At 39.2% G+C, this 22424-nt stretch overlaps 1 protein-coding gene across 36 annotated transcripts in view; it reads left to right on the forward strand.

Moving 5' to 3' along the window:
- Positions 1 to 22010, forward strand: part of IWS1 (interacts with SUPT6H, CTD assembly factor 1) — a 46909-nt gene extending 24899 nt beyond the window's left edge. For 12 of the 36 annotated variants that reach the window (XM_005572873.4, XM_065526456.1, XM_074008764.1 and 9 more), the window contains 10 exons: positions 422 to 479; positions 4782 to 4879; positions 7150 to 7300; positions 8352 to 8434; positions 9909 to 10038; positions 11244 to 11361; positions 13398 to 13509; positions 14106 to 14162; positions 16674 to 16785; positions 21647 to 22010. In XM_005572873.4, the coding sequence (XP_005572930.2) occupies positions 422 to 479; positions 4782 to 4879; positions 7150 to 7300; positions 8352 to 8434; positions 9909 to 10038; positions 11244 to 11361; positions 13398 to 13509; positions 14106 to 14162; positions 16674 to 16785; positions 21647 to 21778 (1051 nt within the window). In that variant the 3' untranslated portion in view covers positions 21779 to 22010. Of the gene's footprint in view, positions 1 to 421; positions 480 to 2084; positions 3679 to 4781; positions 4880 to 7149; positions 7301 to 8351; positions 8435 to 9908; positions 10039 to 11243; positions 11362 to 13397; positions 13524 to 14105; positions 14163 to 16673; positions 16786 to 17300; positions 17461 to 21386 lie in introns of those variants that run through there. The other 24 variants (XM_005572874.5, XM_074008757.1, XM_074008765.1 and 21 more) reach the window with 8 other exon arrangements.
- The last annotated feature ends 414 nt before the right edge of the window (positions 22011 to 22424 follow it).

Below are 22424 nucleotides of genomic sequence, written 5' to 3' on the forward strand. Positions count from 1 at the left end.
GTCTTTGGGGATTTAGTATTTTAGTTCCTGAACTGAACATACTACAATGTGGGTGAATCTCAGAATTCATCTCAGAATTAACATGTTAAATGAAAGAAAGCAAAGGGGACATATGTGATTCCATTTACATGAAGTTCAGTAGGCGAAATTTATCTGTGGTGTTGGAAGTCAAGGTGGCAGTTGTCTCTAGGATGTTGAAATTAGGGGACCAGCTAGAAGGGGCCATGAGAGAACTTTCTCGGGAGGCTACATGAGTGTATAGGGTGCTGGTTACATGAGTGTATACGTTTGTTAAAACTCATTGAACTGGACACTGAAGATCTGCACATTTTACTGTATGTAAATTCTATTTTTTAAAAAATGGTTCCTATGCAAATGAGAAGAAAGCAAATGAATGTTTTTATATTTGTCTACTTTCTAGAAATCTTATTGCAGACATATTTGGAGAATCTGGTGATGAAGAGGAAGAAGAATTTACAGTAAGTATAAGATGGAAATATTTCCTCCTTGGCTGTGCTTTTTTTGTTGTTTTTATGGCAGTGATGTAATTATAGATGATTCTAATAAGTAGGATGTATTCAAGAGAAAAACATCTTTGCGATGTATTCAGGAGAAAAATCTAGAAGAGGGATTCAGGAAGTAAAATGAGCAGGTATATACAAAGGCATAAAAGGAAGCTAGTGGGCAAAATTGAATTAAGGGGGAAGGGACACATTGAGACAAAGAAAGGCACTTAATAATGCTAAAGGGCAAGATTCACAGTAATTGGGGAACTTCCGATTTTCACAATGGCATTCTGGGTGATTGCGCTAACCCTTCTGCCAAGCACAACTAGGAAAGCTAGACAAAATATACAGAAATCTGCTCATTATCTAGGAACAAAGTAGCAAAGAATTACTAAGCCAAGAGAAACCTAAAGTGGTAACTCAGTGTTTAGAAGTGCTTTTTCTGTGGGGGTGTTTACCTGTCAGGCCAAGAGGCTACTCATATTTTTGACAGCCTCAAGACTTGGGGATAAAATTTAGAATTCGGGGCCTATTGAGGTTAGGGGGCTTTGTAAACCCCATACTCTGGATTGAGACTTCAGAGAGCAGCACCATTGGGTTCAGGGGGAAGTAAAATAGCCTTTGCTCAGATTTTAGGCCATCTTTGAATCTTCTGGCAGACTAGAGAACCTCAGTCTCAGAAATAAGATGACAGTGGTTTAAGTTTTTCATATATACAGTACAATATACAAAAATAACATTAAAAGGAAACTAGTAATGACAGACAATAGAAATAGACTTAGAGCTCTAGATATAGGAATTTTAGATATCACTTTAAATATGTTCAGGGAGATAAGAAACAAGATTAAAGATGTCAGAGCAAACAATTTAAAAAGGAGAAGGCAAATTTGGAAAAGAACCAAGTAGAAATTTAGAACTATAAAAATACAGTAACTGAAATTAAAAACTTGGTGGACAGGTAGGTGCAAGTAGCTGGTAGTCCCAGTTACTCGGCGGGTAACTGGGAGGGTAGTTGGAGCCCAGAAGTTCGAAACCAGCCAGGGCAAAATAGTGAGGTCCTGTTTGAAAAGAAAAACAGGGCAGGAGGGAAGAAAAAAAACAGAAAACTTAGTGGTTGAGTTTAACAACAGATTAGACATACTTGAAAAGAAAATTAGTGAACTGGAAGATAGGTTAGAAGGAGGGATCTAGAATGAAGCTTTGAAATATACTGTTATAGAAAAAAGTAAAAGACATAGACTATATATGAAAAGTTTTTACAAATACTGGAATAATGAAAGGAGAGGGAAAATTACATGTATAGCAGAAGCAGTATTTTAAAAAGAAATGTTACCTAAACCATAGATTCTAGAAGTTCTACACATTGCAAGGAAGATAAACAAAAAGAAATCTACACCTAACTACATCATAATAAAACTGCAAGAAACCAACGAAAATAGGAAAGTGTAAAAGCCACAGGAAAAAAAATACATTCAGAAAAGTAACGATTAGACTAACAGCTGACTTCACAACAGAAACAATAGAATCTACTAATGGCAAACCTAGAATTTCGTTAAATTTAGCCAAAATACTTTCCAGGAATGAAGATGAAATAAGGAGGGAATTAATTAACAATGTACCAGCTGAAGGAAATACAGAAGGAAAGAAATGCAAGAAAGAATGATCTCAGATGGAAGGTTAGAGATGCAGGAGGGAGAAAAGAGCAACAAAAGTATGTGTATAAGTCTAAATGAGTATTGACTATACAAAATGAAATGTGTTTAATGTGGAATATATATAAAATGAAAACATGACAGCAGTGAATTGGGAGCATACGTGGAATTGAAGTGCTCGCAGGCCTTTGCGAATGTCTATGAACGTACATTAGTAAACTGATAAGTTAGGGTGCGTGTTGTAGTTTCTAGAGTGACCACTAAAAAGACTAAAATGGAATGCGTAATTTCTAAACTAATAGAGGGGGGAAAAAATGGAACAACTAGAGCTAATCAGTCGAAAATGAGCAGGAAAGGAAAAGAACGATAGGATAAGGGACAGTTAGAAAGTAGAAAGTATTACATGGTAAAACAGTGGATTTAAATTTTGATAATATCAGAAATTAAATTAAATGTAAATACTGAATGTTCCAGTTAAAGGACAACAATTGCCAGACAGGATCTCAAAAACCAGCCAAATACTGTTTTCAAGAGATTTGTCTGAAACAGAAGGTAAAGCTGAAAATAAAGGTACATGAAAAGGGACTTCATGTAAACATGGACCAAAAGAAAACTGGTGTGGTATCTATAATATTTTAAAAGAGGGAGGTAGACATTAAGGTAAAAAAAAAAGTACTTGAGATAAAGAGGTCACTTTATATCGATAAAAAGATTTTAAAATTGTTTGCACCTAATAACATGACTTTATATGCACACATAAAAATCAAAAATTGATAGAACTGAAAAGAGACAAATGGACAAATCCATAATGTAAGAGAAATGTAACTGACAGAGGAAGCAGACCGAAAAAAACAGGGACGAGTCTCTATATAATCCAGATATAATCATTTTTGGCAGTTATGAATGTTAAAAATACCTTTCATTTTGTTACTTCTTTTTCACTTTCTTAATGGAGTCTTTTTTAAAAAAAATTTTTAACTTTTAAATTTTTTTAGAATATCTTAAATTCATTCCTTTAACATGGAGTCTTCTGATGAACAAAAGTGCTTAATTTTAACATAGGATCAAATTTACCAATCTTTTTCTTTATGGTGAAAACTGAATTCTGCCTAAGAATTTTTGCCTGTCCCCAAGGTCATGAAGATACAAGTTACCTTCTAGAAGCTTGATTATTCAGTCTTTCACATTTAATTGTATAATTCACCTAAAATTGGTTTCGTATGTGATACGAGGTAAAAGTTAAGATTTTTTTCCTTATTTGGAGTATCCAGTTGACCCAGCACCATTTATTGAAAAGATCATCCTTTCCTACTATTCTGTAGTGCCATCTTTGTCATATATCAAGTGTCTGTATATATTTTCCAATCTGTTTGCCACTCAGAAACTTAAAGCCTGCTTAAATAGTTCTTGGGTTAAAAAAGCAATACTTATTTTTAACCAATGCAATAGAGAGTGAAGGTAGATGAATTTAGAATCAAATTCAGGGCAATAGTGAAATAAGAAAGTAAACCTAAGGAAAATATAAAGGAAGAATTGATTCAACAAATGTTTCAGAGACTGCTTGGACACTGCCTTCATGGAGCTCATACTTAGTTAAGCACCATATTGTAAGAATAAGGTATACTTACCTACTTTGGAGACTTAACATCAACTTGGTTATAGTTTCAGTTCGGTGAGAAAAACAACATACTAGGTGAACCACTGAGAAAGCCTCTAAGTGTAACACAAAAGGTAGACGCCATAAAGAAAAGACTGGCCTTTTCATTTACATAAAAATGAAAAGTTATGCCTGGCAAATATTAGCATAAACAAAAACTGTACAAATGTGGGGATTGTACAGTTCTTGTCACTTGTAGAGGGCTATATCTAATTTTCAAAGAGATTTTACATAGTGATAAAAAGATGAACAGTCCAGCAAAAAATGCGCATAGGATATTCAGAGTTCACAGGGAAAGAATGACACATGGCTTTGTAAATGTGAAAAAATGCCCAACGTTACCCCCATAGTAAGAAAATGCAAATAAAACTACCCTGAGATTTGTTTTTCCATCCAGAGATTGGTGGATATCAATGTTTGATAGCCTGCTATAGTAGTGAGGACGTAGGGGAACAGGAGTCCTCATGCTTGCTGGTGAGATAATTGGTATAACCTCTATGGAATACAGTTTGGCAAGTATTTCGCAATTTCAAATACGTAAAACTAAATGTGACTAGGCAAATAAGTGAACAAATCATAGTTACAGCCATATTGTGAAATAGTCTAAAGCCTTGAAAAAAATGACAAGACTTAGTACTGACATGCATTGGCCTCTAGATTCTTTTCTTAAATCTGGAACATGCAGAGCATTATCCGTACCCACTCTGAATAGTATGCTTCCATTTGTATAACAAGAGAGGATGCGAAGTGTGTGTAGAAGTGCTTATATAAACGTACACTGTTTCTGGAAGGAAATGCAAGAAACCTAGTAACACTAGTGGCTGGAGAGGGACCTTTTGTTATGTACCTTTTGATATCTATTGAATTTTTGTTCTTTGTGAATGAATTAATTTAAAAATGCAAAATACTAAGAACACTTAATACAGAAGAAAATCTGTAAGGAGGTTGTGATAATTTTGCATTTAGGGTTTTAACCAAGAAGATCTGGAAGAAGAAAAAAGTGAAACACAGGTAAAAGAAGCAGAAGATTCAGATTCTGATGATAACATAAAGAGAGGAAAACAGTAAGTTTGTTTTTAAGGAATTTGTTAAAGAGAAGTTAAAAAAATCAAGGTAGAGACTATTAAATTTTCATTTTGGTTCCCGATTAAGTTTAGGAGTGGATCTATTCCTGTTTTTCTCCATTTACGGTGTTGTCAGTGAATTACCTGCTGTTGTTACTTGTTTTCATTTAGCCTGTGCTTAGATGTCTTTCTTTGTGGAGTTGTATTTATATGGCACCAGACTTAATTTATGGTTCACCAAATAAACTCTTATGAAAAATAACCTAATTTTAAAAATACCTTTTTGAGAGAAAAGCTGATTTTATGGGGCAGGGGAAGTAAGTCTAACATCTTAACTACAAAATATTACTTGACCATATTTCACTTACTTTTGTTGAGCTAGTTGGAATCTATGTTCAGAAAAATCTGATATCTTAAAAGATGTTATACAGTAATACAAGGATTAGTTACTCTTTCCAGTTGTAAAGATTTTTTTTTTTTTTTTTTCTTTTGTTAAGACGGAGTCTCGCTCTGTCGCCCAGGCTGGAGTGCAGTGGCCGGATCTCAGCTCACTGCAAGCTCCGCCTCCCGGGTTTACGCCATTCTCCTGCCTCAGCCTCCCGTGTAGCTGGGACTACAGGCGCCCGCCACCTCGCCTGGCTAATTTTTTGTATTTTTAGTAGAGACGGGGTTTCACCGTGTTAGCCAGGATGGTCTCGATCTCCTGACCTCGTGATCCGCCCGTCTCGGCCTCCCAAAGTGCTAGGATTACAGGCTTGAGCCACCGCGCCCGGCCTCCAGTTGTAAAGATGTTTTTAAAAAGTAGTTTCATTTTGAATTCCTAGCGGCATGCAGTAATTAAACCGAATGAGTCTGGTAGTACTTCTGGAAATTGAATTGATATGATAGTGGCAGAAAATAACTTCCTCTTTTTTAAGTGGAATGATTCTGAAGAAAGCCATAAAGGTTTGAGGCGCTTAGCAAGCCTATAGATTTCCATGTGTATCTCTCATTATGTTTTGAGAGTTATACTTCTTATCACTGAAAAGCGGCAGCTTATTTTTCATTTTTTCTGCTCATGATGTATAAGACAACAGCATTCAGATAATGAACACCTTCCTAGTCCAAGAAAGGGCAGTGCCACTAAAGCTGAATGAGTCCCCTCAATTGGAACTTAAAATGTACTTTCTCAAACCGATAGATGCAAGTGTGGATATAGTGCATGAGAAGTTCCGGGCTATTAGTGATTTACATGTGTATATATGACAGGGTAGTACAGGAATTGAACATAAAGTCTAGGATCAACTGTTCTTTTAATAGCAAGTTGTAAGTACAGTCATGCGTCGCTTAACAGGATATATTCTGAAAAATGTGTCATTAGGTGATTTTGCTGTTGTATGAACATCATAGTATTATACAAACCTACATGGTATTGCCTACTACCCACCTCGGCTGTATGGTAAAGCCTATTGCTCCTAGGGTACAAACCTGTGCAGCATGTTACTGTACTGAATGCTGTAGGCAGTGGTAACACGATGGTATTTGTGTATCTAAACATAGAAAAGGTACAGTTAAAATACAGTATAGTTGGGCGTGGTGGCTTATGCCTGTAATCTCAACATTTTGGGAGGCTGAGGCAGGAGGATCACTTGAGGTCAGGAGTTCAAGACAAGCCTGGGTGACATATAGTGAGTCCCTGTCTCTACAAAACATTTAAAAAATTAACCAGGCATGGTGGTATGGGCCTGTAGTCTCAACTATTCAGGAGGCTAAAGTAGAAGGATGAGCCCAGGCGTTTGAGGCTACGGTAAACTAGGATTGTGCCACTGCACTCCAGCCTGGGTGACAGAGCAACACCCCAACTCTTTAAAATATATGTGTGTGTGTGTGAGATAAAATATGGTACACCTGTTTAAGGTACTTGCCATGAATGAAAGCAGGACTGGAATTTGGTCTGGGTGAGTGGTGAGTGAATGTGAAGGCCTGGGACATTACTGTACACTACTATAGGCTTTATAAACACTGTACACTTAGGCTACACTAAATTTACAAAAAATATTTTTTTCTTCAATAAAAAGTTAACCTTAGCTTACTGGATGGCCACCGTCGTATTTGCAGTTCGTCATTGACCGAAACATCGTTATGCGGCGCATGACTGTACTTGCACTTTTAAAAGAAGGTAGCACTTCATTGAGTTAGAATTAAGAAATTTGGTGTTCTTAATTGTGGTGAAAGTAAATGTGTATTTAAAAGACAACTTGTATTTCACTTGCTTTTGTTTACTGCTTTAGTATGGACTTTCTGTCGGATTTTGAGATGATGTTGCAGCGAAAAAAGAGCATGAGTGGCAAGCGCAGACGGAACCGTGATGGTGGCACCTTTATTAGTGACGCAGACGACGTCGTGAGCGCCATGATCGTCAAGATGAACGAAGCTGCTGAGGTGAGTTGTGTTGCTTCTAGGTTCACCTTCTTTTCCTCCCACTGAGTTTATTGGATGCCTTTTTTTTGATGCTTAACCCTTAAATGACAGTTAAGATGCTTTGCTTTTTGTAATAAAGCATTTACTGTTCTAAATTTTAATCATGGAAATATTTTAATTTTTTAGTCACATGTTTAGAAAAAGTGAAAAGATGAAATATTCAGTAAAATGAAATGTTTTAGGTGAGTGGCTTTGCTAGTTTCATGGGGCATGGTTTTGTTCTCAGATGTGGCTAGTTCACCACAAAGTTTAGTTTCTTCATATATTAAAGGTGTTACAAATTCATGTGTTGTTCTCTTGCTCCTGATCAAGACATGGCTTCTTCCATTGCATTGTAAAAATCTGCTCAACTTACAAAAATTGGCCCAGTAGTATGTTTAAAAAACAACTTCAGATCTTTTGGAGACACTTACTGAGAGTTCAGCAGTGGATTCAATGATCTGTGGCTAGCATTTCTTTCAAAACAATTCAAGAATGGAGGAAAGTAGCTAAAAGAAGACTAGTTGTGTGTATTTAATTGTTGAAATGTATGCAACAGGCATATTATTCTACATTCTGTATTTGTAGAATTTGAAATTTTTCATAACTAAAAAAAAATAGGAAAAACTGCCCAAGTAAATACTGAAACTCTTCTTTTGATATAGTATATTCCAATATCATATAACCTCACACCTGGAAAATTGTTCCTAGTATCATAAACCAAAATTTCCCAGTTGTAATTTGTACCTTTAATGAACTCTGAAAACTTGACAATCATGCTAATATTCTAACTTAAAATGGTTTCTTTCAACTTGTAGTTGTTAAAGGCAATTCTAATAGTTTTGTGGGTTTGACTGACATAGATACAGAGCTTGGTGCTCTGCAAAAGATCCATTCTTAAGTTACTCTTTCTTATAGGAAAAATTGTTTCTTTGAAAAACTGTTATTTTATTTTAAGGTTCAGAATTACAGTGAATTCAATATTAACAATGAGTACTGTTTTTAAAAAAAATCTTTATTTTTTTCTGAATAGGAAGACAGACAGTTGAACAATCAAAAAAAGCCGGCACTGAAAAAATTAACTTTACTGCCTACTGTAGTTATGCACCTTAAGAAGTAAGTGTTTTGTTTTCTTTAAAATGTCTTTTTCCTTTTTCATGGAATGATAATTCAAATGATGTACTGGTGTTCTAGGAATACTAAATAATGATAGCCTTCTATCAGTTCACAGAAAGATAATGAATAAAATTTCCTAAATTATATTTCTTCATAAACTTTTATTAAACCTTGATGCCTGGTGCAAACAGAACAAATAAAAAATTGATACTAATGAAAGAAAAACTTGGAAACTACTGATTTTGTGTGTTTTTGTTTTTGTTTTTTGGTAGAGACAGGCTCTTGCTATGTTGCCCAGGCTTGTCTTGAACTCCTGGGCTTAAGTAATCCTCCCACCTCATCCTCCCAAAGTGCTGGAATTACAGACAGGAGCCACTGCACCTGGCCACTAATTTTGTTCTTTATAGGCAGTTTTTGGTCTGGTAAAATTACGTTTGTTTTCTCCGTGTGATGGAAAACAGAAAATCTTGGAAGACCCTACCTGAAGGCTGCATTGTCCAAGGCTTATATGACTCTAATGTGTCACAATTATTGGTCCTTCTGAAGTAATGATGCCCTTTTTGAGTAGATCCTTGTTTCTAACTTTTTTCATTGATTTGCTTTTTTTTTGTTTGTTTGTTTTTTAATTAGAGACAGGATCTTGCTGTGTTGCCCAGGCTGGTCTCGAACTCCTGGGCTCAGGTGATCTTCCTGTCTCTACACCCGAAAGTCAAAGTACTGGAATGGGATTACAGGTGTGAGTCACCACGCCGGGCCCCGATTTGCTCATATTTCTGAGCAACCTTGCTTTCCCTTTGAACTAAGCCATAGCTTGCTTTTGATGACTGAGGAAATGTATTGGTGCATCAGTGAGCCACCACCAGCATGGCCTAGAGCATCTGTAACCAGAAAATTTCTCCCTCTATTCTAACAGGGAAAACTATCTGTGGCAGGTTTTTTTGTATATAATGTCTTGTTTTCTGTTAACATAAATGATTCTAGTACATAAAATGGAATTTAAGTATTATTTTACTGAGGGTGTTTTGTGTTTGTTTGTTTGTTTTCTGTCCTGCCAGTAGAGTGCTAGTCTCATTGGTGTCCTGCAGAGAATAGCAATTCTGGGTTCGCCACCATGTACAATTTTTCAATAATCACTATTTCGATAGATTGAACGTTTTTTTTTTTAGTTGAAATGATTGGAGTTAATTGTTCTTACTGTCTGTACCATTCATATCAGCATTAATTTATCTTGTGTAACTTGAGTTTGTTTTGTTTTCAGCAAATCATTTTTTGTCAGGTATATGCGTTTCTGGAAGATAAGAACTAAATGTCACACTGCTTTTGAAACCAGAATGGTGTTCAGTAAATACCAAATTTATATGAATAACTTTTTTAAAGCAGTTTTTAGAAACATCACTAAATATGTAAGAAAAGTCAGAAGATACAGTAGAACCAAGGTTCACGGAATTTTTAAAAATTCTTCTTATTACTGCAGGCAGGACCTTAAAGAAACATTCATTGACAGCGGTGTGATGTCTGCCATCAAAGAATGGCTCTCACCCCTACCAGACAGGAGCTTGCCTGCACTCAAGATCCGGGAGGAGCTGCTGAAGATCCTACAAGAGGTCAGAGGCAGATCATCTGACTGTTCTTTATTAATTATCTATTGTGGCCTGTGTGGTCATAACCTGTGTAGTTTACAGTGTTTGTGTATGTTCTCTCTGCTACAGCCTGCCCGAAGAGGGGTTGGAAAAAAGGAACATATCTAGTAAAATGAGCGTGAAAGGGAAGACCTTATAAAACTTCATATAACTATTGCATTGCAGGGAAAAGATCTTAGAGCAGCTGTGATGTGGCTGAGAAGAGTAGTACAGTAGTGGGCAAGTTCTGGGGAGACGTGGCGTAGAATGAACACCAAATTCAGAGTCATAGGAACCTGCATTTGAACCTTGAGCTGGGCCACCTTACGTAGTTGTGACACCTTGGTTGAGCTATTTAACTTCTGAAGCAATTCCCAAGGAGTCTCCTATGCCACGCACTGTGCCAGGTGCTTTATATATGTATTGGTTCGTTTCTTCCTCACAGTAAACTGACAAGGTAGGTGTAGTATTTCCATTTTACAGATGAGGGAATTAGATTCAGAGAAGTTAAATGACTTGTCAAGGTCACATAGCTAGAAGGTGGCTGTGTTTGGGTTCAGTCTTAGGTCTGTTGGATTCTGAGGCCTATGCTGGCTCCTGTATTAAACTGCTAACCTCTAAGTATGCTTAGTTCATACTTTCTCACATTGTTAGGTTTTACTTCAACTCAGCTGTAATACTGAACTCTCAACCTTTTTTGTTGTTGTTGTTTTTGTTTTGTTTTGTTTTTGAGATGGAGTTTCGCTTCTGGTTCCCAGGCTGGAGTACAGTGGCACGATCTCGGCTCACTGCAACCTCCGCCTCCTAGGTTCAAGTGATTCTCCTGCCTCAGCCTCCCGAGTAGCTGGGATTACAGGCAGCCACCACCACACCCGGCCACTTTTTGTATTTTTAGTAGAGATGGGGTTTCACCACATGATGGCCAGGCTGGTCTTGAACTCCTGACCTCAGGTGATCCACCCACCTCAGCCTCCCAAAGTGCTGGGATTACAAGCGTGAGCCACCGTGCCCGGCCTGAACTCTGAACTTTTGATGTGGACACAAAGTTATCTTTGTGCTCTATTTCTGTGGATCCTGAAAATGGAATTTTTTATTTGTACTATTGTGAAGGCGCCAGGTCTCTAGTATAGATTAGCAAGACCCCCAGCTTCTGAGTGATTAATGTGTGTGTATGTGTTTATGTTCCCCAGCTGCCTAGTGTGAGCCAGGAGACCCTGAAGCATAGTGGGATTGGACGAGCAGTGATGTATCTCTATAAACACCCCAAGGAATCAAGGTCCAACAAGGACATGGCAGGGAAATTAATCAGTATGTAAATTTTCCTTTTCGTTTGTTGTGTTTATGTCTGTAGATAAGAGAGAGATGCGTATATATAAAAGCTGTATTTTTACTAGTATTTGTTTTGAATGAGTCAGTAAAGTGGAATAGAAATTTTTGAATAGCTTCTTACAGGCACCAGCCTTTTCTTTTAGACTTTAAAAAAACAAAACAAAACAAACCTTCTAAGTATAATTAAGTATACTATTCATTATTAAAAATAGCAAGTAAGGCTGGGTGCAGTGGCTTAATGCCTGTAATCCCAGCACTTTGGAGGCTGAGGTGGGTGGATCACAAGGTCAGGAGATCAAGACCATCCTGGCTAACACGGTGAAACCCCGTCTCTACTAAAAATACAAAAAATTAGCCGGGCGAGATGGCACGCACCTGTAGTCCCAGCTACATGGGAGGCTGAGGCAGGAGAATCACTGGAACCCAGGAGGTGGAGCTTGCACTGAGCCGAGATCGCGCCACTGCACTCCAGCCTGGGCAACAAGAGTGAGACTCAGTCTCCAAAAAAAAAAAAAAAAATCGCAAGTAAAAAGTATGCGTTTTCTAGTCATGGGTCGAGAGCATGGAGAGAGAGGGGTTAGATTGCAGGCTGTGGTGTTGATATTACCTGGATTCAGATCATGAATCCACCACCTACCTTACTGCGCTTCCTTAGCGAGTGATTTGTGCTCTGTAAAATTGAGATAATTATGTGTTTTCTTCTGGGTGACTTTAAAGATTAAATGAGAGGTTGTGTCTAAAGCATGGTGCCTGGCACATAGTAAGTACTCAAGAAGCAGCCCCCGTTGTTGTTGTTGCTTGCACATTGGTCTCCAGAACCTTTTTGCACGTTCTTATTTAATGATGCCAGAGAAATCCAGAGAAGTCTAAACCAAAATTTATGTGATCAAGCATATTGTTTGTGAAATTATCCAGTTTTAAGAATGAAACCCGTGTTCATTTTTGTTATCCTTCTTAACTCTTCCTATGCTCCATGTTGAAAAGGAATTTTAAGAATTTCAAGGCTAGATTGAAAAAGTAACTACTACATTTGAATATAATAATTATTTTTCTTTTGAATTGCTAAGTTTGTCAAAAGCTTTTAGAGAAATGTAAATTTCTTCTATAAAACAGAGATATACTACTGTCTTTGATCTTGTTAGTAGTCTGCAGTTTACCGCCTGTTAAGTGAGAAACTTTTGGTGCTTTTATGCAGTGGGTTTGCGACTTTCTTTTTTTGCCCCAGACTGAGAAAAGCAGAATATCCCTACTGGTGTCCATGACTCACTACAGCGGTGATTCTGAATCCATAAGTGGGGTCAGTGGGGCGATTTTAAAAGATTGTAGACCCCTGAGAACCCCTGCTTCCTTCTTTGTGTGACAGCACCCATGTTCGGTCTATAAAGGTCCTTTCTTATTTGTATAGTGTATTAAATATAGCGGTAAGCTACATTATGTCTCAGAACAAAGGCATCAGTTGGCTCCTGGACTTTGACTGACTGAACAGTGGCATGTACTTTCTTTCATGGTCATTGTAGCAGCTACATTAGACTTAATGAAGTATAGAGTCTCCATCCATACTGTTAAACTGTAGTTTTTACAGATATAGACCATTTTGTAAGGTAGTGGTGAGGGAGCTTGTTTTGGGTTAGGATAAGAAAGCAGAATTTCAAGACTCTGTATTTCCAGTAAACTTAGAAATTAGTTTACCTTTTAAAATAAATAAAAATTTTAAATGTCTTTTATGAAATGTCAATCCAGCTAATTGTTGACTATCAAAGTGTGTCACATGTTACTTTCTTTAAATCTCTGTGGTGATCTTTTACATTAAATTTTCTGAATCAGCCAGAGTTAGTCACGATACTGGCATTTTGCTTTGTTTATCCTATAAATTCTTCTGAAATAATGGGCTCTTCAAGGAAAGAATATTCTAAATGTCTAGAATATCCCCTCACACTAGGGTGCAATTATTTGAAAAAAATGGTAGAGGAAATGCAATTTTATGGGCAAAATAATTGATTTTTTTCTTACTACAGATGAGTGGTCTAGGCCTATATTTGGTCTTACCTCCAACTACAAAGGAATGACAAGAGAAGAAAGGGAGCAGAGAGATCTAGAACAGATGCCTCAACGACGAAGAATGAACAGGTATGAGGGAACAGGTATGAGTAAGTGGAATACATGTTATTGTTGTAGTAACTCAGTTTTAAGTAAGATCATTAGGAAAGCTGCAAGATGATAGAATTTCCTTTCCTCTCAGCTTGATATATCTACATAATGCACAATATCCTTTTCGTTTAAATGTGATAGTGTATAGTCAGGGTCCTGTCCTCCTAACCAGACCTTTCTGGGTCAGTTTGTTGGAACAGAGCCTCTTTAACGGTACTGATTGCTTGTGTTCCAGCCACCTGCAGAAAACAACTTTCTGGGTCCCATTTCTGAGTTCCTAGAATAAAAAATGTTATAGGTTTGGTTTGTATCAATATAGTGGACATACAGTTGCATCTAGGAGGACAGGGTCATTAGTTACAAATATGGCAATTACGGCTCACCCACAAGGAAACCTGTTATGCAGATGAATACTAAAATGAGTAGTACTTTTTAAAGATTAGGAGTTATTTTCCCTGATCCATCGTAAAAGAGCTATTAATAGTTATGGTCTAAGTTTGATATTTTAGTTTGCTCTTTTTCTGAGTTATTAGGTTCTAATATTCCTGGTATCTCCTTGTTTACTTTTTTCCCAGCACTGGTGGTCAGACACCCAGAAGAGACCTGGAAAAGGTGCTGACAGGAGAGGAGAAGTAAGGTTTTAATGTTAAGTCTTCTTCCTAGACTATGTAGAGAATTTCCGTTTGCTGCTTTAAGAAAAGTAGTAAATGAAATGATGTTATGTTCTCATTCACTGGAGGTGACTTTCATTTTAACGTTTAGTATCTACAAAGCATTGTATTGGGTACTCTGGGGATGTAAGGAAAATTGAGAAAACATTCAAAGATTTTTTTGCTGCTTGCTAAGTGCTAGATTCCTTGTTGTGATCTGAGAATTTAAAAACAAATTAAAAATAGTCTATGCTCTCAAAAAGTATAAGTCTTTACAAGGATGATAGGCAAAGGGAGGTCTTCGGTAAAGCCATGGGGTAAGTGTGCCAGGTCTGTGTTTGGAATGACAAGTAGACTGAAGGGGTTGGACAGTAGTATGGGGCCTGATAAGGTTGGAAATAATAGACCAGTGAAGGGCTTTGAATCAAGATGAGGAATTTTTGCATGCCTTGTGATTCCACAGAAAGTTTTTGAGACTGGATGTGAAGCCATCTGGTTTGATTTGATTTAGGATGCTGATGCCAATGGCATCGTGTAGGATGGGTTGGAGGGCAGTGGGACTGAGGCAGTGGTACAGCTAAACAGAGGTGGTAGTGGGGGAACAGAGGGGTGAGAAGATACTGCAGAGGCAAAGCTGTCATATGTTGGTGACTTAGTGGGAGAGAAGATGTCTAGAGTTAAAGACTTCAGCCAAAATTTTAACCTAAGTGCTGAGACAGTGTCATTACCTTTCACCAAAATGGAGGGAGAAGTGGATTTGAGGAAACAGGCAAGTTCTCTTTTGAGCATATTAAATGTGAGATGCCCAATGAGATAGTCCTATAAATATTATGGGTCTAGAACTTGTAAAGAGATGTTTGGGCTAGAGACCTAGATTTGATGGTTCTCTCCATAGAAAAGATTGTTCAGTCAAGAAAGTATAGAGTAAGAAATGAACTAAACCATTTTGAAAGGGGGCATAGCCAGGCAGAGTAGCCAGTGAAGGTGAATGAGCAGCTGTGGTCCTATGTGTTGGAGCAGAGCCTGGAGGGGAATGAGGCTGAGCTGGTGGTGGCAATGGCAAAAGCATGGGCCAGTGGCAGGTGCTGCAGAGGGCTTTGTGCAGGTGAGTTGGTAGTCAGGCAGCATCCAGATTGCAAGAGGAGAATAGGGGATGAGCCAGAGGAAGCAAGTTTGTTTTAGAAGGAAGTTGATGATGAGGCCGTGCTTCAGAAGGAAAGTAAGAGTTACAGGGAATTTTCTTGGCAAGCCAATTAACCTGTTCATACGTATATGAAGGTTATAAAAATTTAAGGTTGGCTGGGCACGGTGGCTCACGCCTATAATCCCAATACTTTGGGAGGCTGAGGCAGGCGGATCAGGAGGTCAGGAGATCGAGACCATCCTGGCTAACATGGAGAAACCCCATCTGTACTAAAAATACAAAAAATTAGCTGGGCGTGGTGGCGGCACCTATAGTCCCAGCTACTTGGGAGGCTGAGGCAGGAGAATGGCACAAACCTGGGAGGCGGAGCTTGCATGAGCTCAGATCATGCCACTGCACTCTAGCCTGGGCAACAGAGCGAGACTCTGTCTCAAAAAAAAGAAAAAGTCTAAGGTTAAAAATGCGGTAAACTGTACAAGAGAATAGAAACAATTGAGAATTTTTTACCCTTCTCTCCCCATCCCCAATAGACACACATAGATCCGCTCTTTACTAGTTACCTAAAGGCTGAATGGTTTGAATGCCCAGGCATCTATAGATAGGCTTTACTTTGGAAGGTTAGTAATCTTATTTTAGTCTAGCATGGTTGCCCATGGATTTGCATAGAACTAAATACATACACATAAATGAGTGCAAGTGAAACTGGGGAAGTGTAAATGAGATCTGTGTACTGTATCAACATCAGTATCCTGGTTGTGATACTATACTGTAGATTTGCAAGTTGTTACTATTGGGAGAGACATTGGATCTCTCTCTGTATCATTTCTTACAACTTCATTTGAATCTGTAATTATCTTCAAAAGATTTTTACAAAAATAAACATTAAAAATTACTGTAGGAGTTGTATATTGAAAAACTACTTTATGGGCATACTGAGAGTTTTGGGGGTTCATTTGACGACTCAGTTCTTCACAGTTCCTCATCTCACAAGTGAACTCATGAGTGACTCCACTAGACAAGAGAAAAAGGGATTCATGCTGGTGGGACTAGCCTTGGAAGGCAGAGGGGCATGAGTATATCTGAAGCTGAGGAGAGGAGAAAATGATTCATGCAGATGCAGAGCAAGTTGGCTTTGGAAGAGAAGCAAGGAATGCACACTGGAGTGTGTGTGGTGACAGGCTAGCTGAGAGGCGGCAAGAGGGTGGATTGGGTGACCTGAGGTGGGGAGCAGAGCAGTTTCGAACATTGCAGCTGAATGGGTGGATGTAGAAACAGTAGTGCGAAATGGCCTGTGTGCCCCAGTGTGGTTGGCCACATAAGCAACATGCTCTTCCTCTTCCCTTTTTCAGGGCTCTTAGACCTGGAGATCCTGGATTCTGTGCCCGGGCAAGGGTCCCAATGCCCTCAAACAAGGACTATGTGGTCAGGCCCAAATGGAATGTGGAAATGGAGTCATCCAGGGTAAGCAAGTGGAGGATCGGCAAGGTGGATCTCACCTGCAGATTACTATTTTACTCTTTACTTCATGCGTTAATAACCCTTGTAGCTCTTAAGGCTTGTCTGATTCAGAGAGGACTGTTTTCTGGTCGCTTATCTAGCCAAACCACAAATTGAGCAATAGAGAAAGGAAAAGTCTTACCCAGGATTAAAGTTTATTGCTGATGAACTTTTCTTCAGACCTAATACAACATTATCAGGTAGAGAAGTTTGTTTTTATTAATCCCTTCAAGTGAGGCTTGAAATTGAAACCTGGTGTATTCTGATACAGTGAATTTTTTTTTTTTAATAACCATGAGAAACAGAGCTTACATGCTTCAGCAGACCTACCTCTCCCTTTCTCTTAGACAGTTTAAGCAATTCCGTTGGCAATAATTAGGGTAGATGCTTACTCTGTTATCACTGTAAATACTGCTCAGTAGATCTTCAGTGTTTCTCCGTAATCTCTTTTTATTCTCCAATCAAACTACTGCCTCTAGCCCGGTATTCTTAAAAAGGGCCTAAGCCGATTGGAAAAGCATAAGAGGCGATTTGCAGAACAGAAACGACTCAGCAAAGTGCATCGTGCTGTCAAGTTCAGCATTGAAGGCAACAGGATGCCCCTGTAGGCCTGGCCCTGCCAGAGTGTGTACACGAGAGGTATTCCCAAGGAAGCATGTGCTGTGCATGGGCTTGGATTGTCAGCAGTCAGAGTGAAACGCGTGTGTGTGTGCTTTCTGAATCAGAAGAGGCCGCGTCTGCTTTTAGTTTCGAAATAATGACCCTAACAGGCACCTTGGGCTATGCAAGGCCTCTTGAATATTTAGAAATTTTGACATGGAAGCCCCTTTCTTTATCGGTATCCTAGAGACTAATAGATAATTACTTCCCTAATATGCATTTGGGTCTTCCTGACTGGTACCCATTTTTATGAAAAAGGTTTTTGTTAGGACCCAGAATTACAGTGATATGTGTTACAGGCTGTAAACTGGTTAGCGGCTTCTCGGTGGGAAGTAGCTTGTTTTCCTGCTGTCAGTGGCTCGGCAACATGCATTTGAGGACTCATTGCATAAAGCCTTACACTAAATATTTAGGAGATGAATTTGATTAACCCATACTCACAATGTGGTCAGAAATGAAAAAGACTTTGGAACGTTCATAAGCCCGACTCACTGATCCGCTGTGCTTTGAGATTAATAGTGGCACCTTTGTTGTGGAGTACATACAGTCTGTGTGTTGCCTGCCTTTTGTGCTTCTCCATGACCCCTGCTTTGGCAGCTGTTTCCACTGACTCCACTCTCCTACCTGCCAGTTCATGTTGCTGTCAAGTGACTATCAAAACAAAATGTACTTTCTTATTTCTTGAGAATAAATCAAGGGTAGAGAAGGACTAGTTCTGTGCCAAGAACTTCCTCCTCTCTCTCCTTTTCTTCTTTCTTACTTGTGCCCATATCCATGTCCCTGACCACCTCTCCATGTCCCCTGCACCCATTTCTTTTTTGCCCTTCTGTCCTTTTTCGAGACGAGTCTTGTTCTGTCACCCAGGCTGGAGTGCAGTGGCGCGATCTCTGCTCACTGCAAGCTCCGCCTCCTGGGTTCACACCATTCTTCTGCCTCAACCTCCCAAGCAGCTGGCCCGCCACCACGCCCAGCTAATTTTTTTGTATTTTTGGTAGAGATGGGGTTTCACTGTGTTAGCCAGGATGGTCTCAATCTCCTGACCTAGTGATCTGCCTGCCTCGGCCTCCCAAAGTGCTGGGATTAAGGCGTGAGCCACCGTGCTTGGCCAATAATTTGAGGTTTTAAATGTATTTCCAGATATGCCTTGAACTTAGTTTTTATAATTATAGAAAATTTTTAGGTACTAAGAGAAAAATTATTCACGGTCCTAGCATTCAAAAGCAGTTTGACATATTTGTTGTCTTTTTTTCTACTGATGACATTAATTAAAATTATACTAAATATCAGCCTGGACAACATAGCAAGACTCCATCTCTACCAAAAAATTAAAAAATTAGCCAGGCATGGTTGCATGCACCTGTAGTCCTAGCTTCTTGGGAGGGTGAGGTGGGAGAATCACTGGAGCCCAGGAGTTTGAGGCTGCAGTGAGCTAGAATCCTGCCATTGCACTCCAGCCTGGGCAACAGAATGAGACCCTATCTCTAGAAAGAAAAAAAAAATACACACACACACACACACGTACACACCCACAGAAAATGACCAAATTATAATTTGCTTTTTTTTTATTACGTATTTTATTTCTTTGTAGAGATGGTCTCACCATCTTGTTCAAGCTGGTCTCAAGCGATCCTCTGGCCTTACGGGCGGGAGCCACCATGCCCGGCCATGAATATAATGTGTTTATTCATTCCTTTATGGTTTCTGATTTTTTACTCCTAAATAATGTAGTAACCTGTGCTACATTGTATTTTTTATATGTTCATTTACTCCATGGAATACTTTTTAAATAACAGTAAAATGACAAAAGCAATGGCTATTTTTTCATGAACTTTTAAAAATACAGAAAACAGACAAAATTAGTGCCATGTGTAATACCACTTCAACTTAACGTTAACATTTTAGATTATGTCTTTTTTTTTTTTATATGTATGCATAGACAATATTACTGGGTTTTTGTTTGTTTGTTTGTTTGTTTGTTTTTTTCCCAAGAGACATTGTGATCATATTCTTTTATACCTTGTTGGGTTTTTTATTTACCATGGTAAAAATCCATTTGAGTAAGCATTCTTGAGTGATTTCGCACTGTGGCTTCACACAGTTGTGCCATAATTGAAGCTGCTTTTGGTCTTGTTCTGGTGAAGCAGTGTAGCACACACTCTGACTTTCTAAGGAAGTGTAGTGTTCCCTTGATGAATCTGGAAGGGAGATCATTGAACTCGGTGTGTGAGGTACTATGGTCTGTCTTTTCAAACTTGGGGTAACTAGGCATCTGCAACTACCAGTCATGTATTTTGTAACCCACTGGTCCGGGTGTGTCCTGATTGCTGAGGCTAGACGGATCCATCAGGGCTTAGACAGTTAGTGAGGGTCCTGGGAGTAGGCGAAGGAGAGTCCAATTAGTGTGTGGAGCTGCTGGGAATTGTGTAGTTGGCAGAGATTTGAGCAGGTAAAGCTTCCGATGTTGACCGAGTACAAGTACTAAGATCACGGCACATCCTCTGAAAGGAAGTCAGATATATGGGACTGTCCAGGAGATCCGGGAGATAGTGCGATGGTGGCATAGCTCTTTCTCATCTGACACTTTTTATGCTTACTCAGAGTACTAATACCAAGTATTGAGACTGATACAGAGTAATATTTGAATTGAGATATTCCTAGAAAGATAGGTCAACGTGGCTCTTCATCAAGAATGACTTCGAGTTCCTTGCCTAGTGCTCAGCTGGCTTCATGTTGGGGTTGAGGCTGGGTCCAGAGGTAGGATAAGATTTGGAAGGCTACCGGACAGAAAAGAAGCCCACCAGGCTGGTATTGACCCCAGAGTGTCTCCCAGGCCCCACCTTATTTTAGCATTCTTTTGAATTGAGTTTCAGAGGTGATTCGTAAACGTATGGGGAGAAGAATTAGAAAAACCCATCTCTTTTTTTTTTTTTGAGACGGAGTCTCGCTCTGTCGCCCAGGCTGGAGTGCAGTGGCCGGATCTCAGCTCACTGCAAGCTCCGCCTCCTGGGTTTACGCCATTCTCCTGCCTCAGCCTTCCGAGTAGCTGGGACTACAGGTGCCTGCCACCTTGCCCGGCTAGTTTTTTATATTTTTTAGTAGAGACGGGGTTTCACCGTGTTAGCCAGGATGGTCTCGATCTCCTGACCTCGTGATCCGCCCGTCTCGGCCTCCCAAAGTGCTGGGATTACAGGCTTGAGCCACCGCGCCCGGCCAACCCATCTCTTTTTAAGCACTCACCATTCTTAAACATCTAAATTGTTTTACAACAGAGTCGGCAAACCTTTCTAGCATTTCTAAAAGATGGCAGTTTCTTGGAGACCACATCTTTGCAAGACAGTATTTTCAATATAAAATAGCCCCCAAACCAAACCTTTAAACATAAAGGGCAAGTGGGTAAAGACTTAATATTCTTTTTGTGTCAAGTATACTTAATGTAATCTAGTTGCTTGTGAAGTAGTAAAATAGTAAAATAGTAATAGCTCCTACTATTTTGTACACTGACTATATGTGCTCAGCCTCTGTGCTTGGATCTGACATCACTATCTCATTTCCTTCTCTCAGCAGTTCTGGAAAGAGGACCTACCATGGGTGTGCTTTGCCCAGGGTCACAGAAGTCACTGCATCAGAGCAGGGATTCACCCCAAGTCTAAAAACTCAAGAGCTCCCGCACTTAGGGGTTCACTTTACTAATCATCTAACCTCATTTATTACGCTTAAGGCTTTTTCTCAGCTGACTTGACTTTGTTTTAGGTCATTCTTTTCTATGCCAGCACTGTTTGAAAGTGTATGTCAAGTGGTTAGCGCCACATTTGGTCTTCGAAAGGGAGAAGCATGCAGTTAAAATGTAATGTACATGATGGAATACGGAGAATCATAGTTTGTTTCCCCCCCTTTCTCCCATCTAGGAGACCTCCATGGACTGCAGCAAAATTAAAAATAAAGCACAGACAACAGAATTATTCTTCGTTGAGAGTTTAATATGCGTTTCTTATTATACTATTAGAACAGTCTGTAGGCTCTGTTCTTGAGGTCATCAACACACGTTCTGGTTATTCTAGAGCTAGGAGCTCTTCTGGTTGCTAACTTTCAGTTATAAGAAGATGAAAGACAAAACTAGACTTATGTATTTCAGTAGTTTGCTCTTTAATTTTTCCCTCACTCTTAGTTTCAGGCGACCTCCAAGAAGGGTATCAGTCGACTGGATAAACAGATGAGAAAGTTCACAGATATCAGGAAAAAAAGCAGATCTGCCCACGCAGTGAAAATCAGCATTGAGGGCAACAAAATGCCATTGTGACCTTGCCTGGAATGTGTCCCCGTCTCTACTCTGAGAAATGCGCAATGGACTCTTTGGAGAAAGAAGATATTTTAAAACATTTTTAGTGTCTGTCAATGGTTCCGTGTGTATCAAATGTTGTCATAGGACTCGCATTTCTCTCAGTTATATTTAAAACTGTTTGTTGTGTACTTCGTACAGAGGAATACTAGTCATACTTCTATAAACTTTACACAATAAAATTTCATTCTCATTTCGGGGGGCTGTCTCTTCATTTCTTAGAGGATGCATTCTTAATAGGGGCAAAGATTGTTTCTCATTGTGTGGGAACAAACCTTACGATATTACAGGGGTTTGTGACCTTTAGAGGTTCAATCCTGCCTGATCGTGGTATAATGAGGAATTTATCTGGCCTTTGCCCCTGGTTGCTGGCAAGGAATGTCTAAAACCCTTGTGGTTTCCTGAGTGATAGAGTGTCTCTGTTATGCTAATGAGGTGACTGTGTGGTGGGTTTTAGGATGTAGGCTGGTAACCAGAAACCTACTACAGAGGGACCTGAGAGATTGAGACACAGTCAGTGACCTGTTTGATGTAGTCACCCATGCCTGCAAAATGGGACCTGATGAGGAGCTCTGGACCCCACAGTTCAATGAAGCTTCTTGGTTGG

Source organism: Macaca fascicularis, chromosome 12 (assembly GCF_037993035.2).
Source record: "Macaca fascicularis isolate 582-1 chromosome 12, T2T-MFA8v1.1".
NCBI classification, from domain to species: domain Eukaryota; kingdom Metazoa; phylum Chordata; class Mammalia; order Primates; family Cercopithecidae; genus Macaca; species Macaca fascicularis.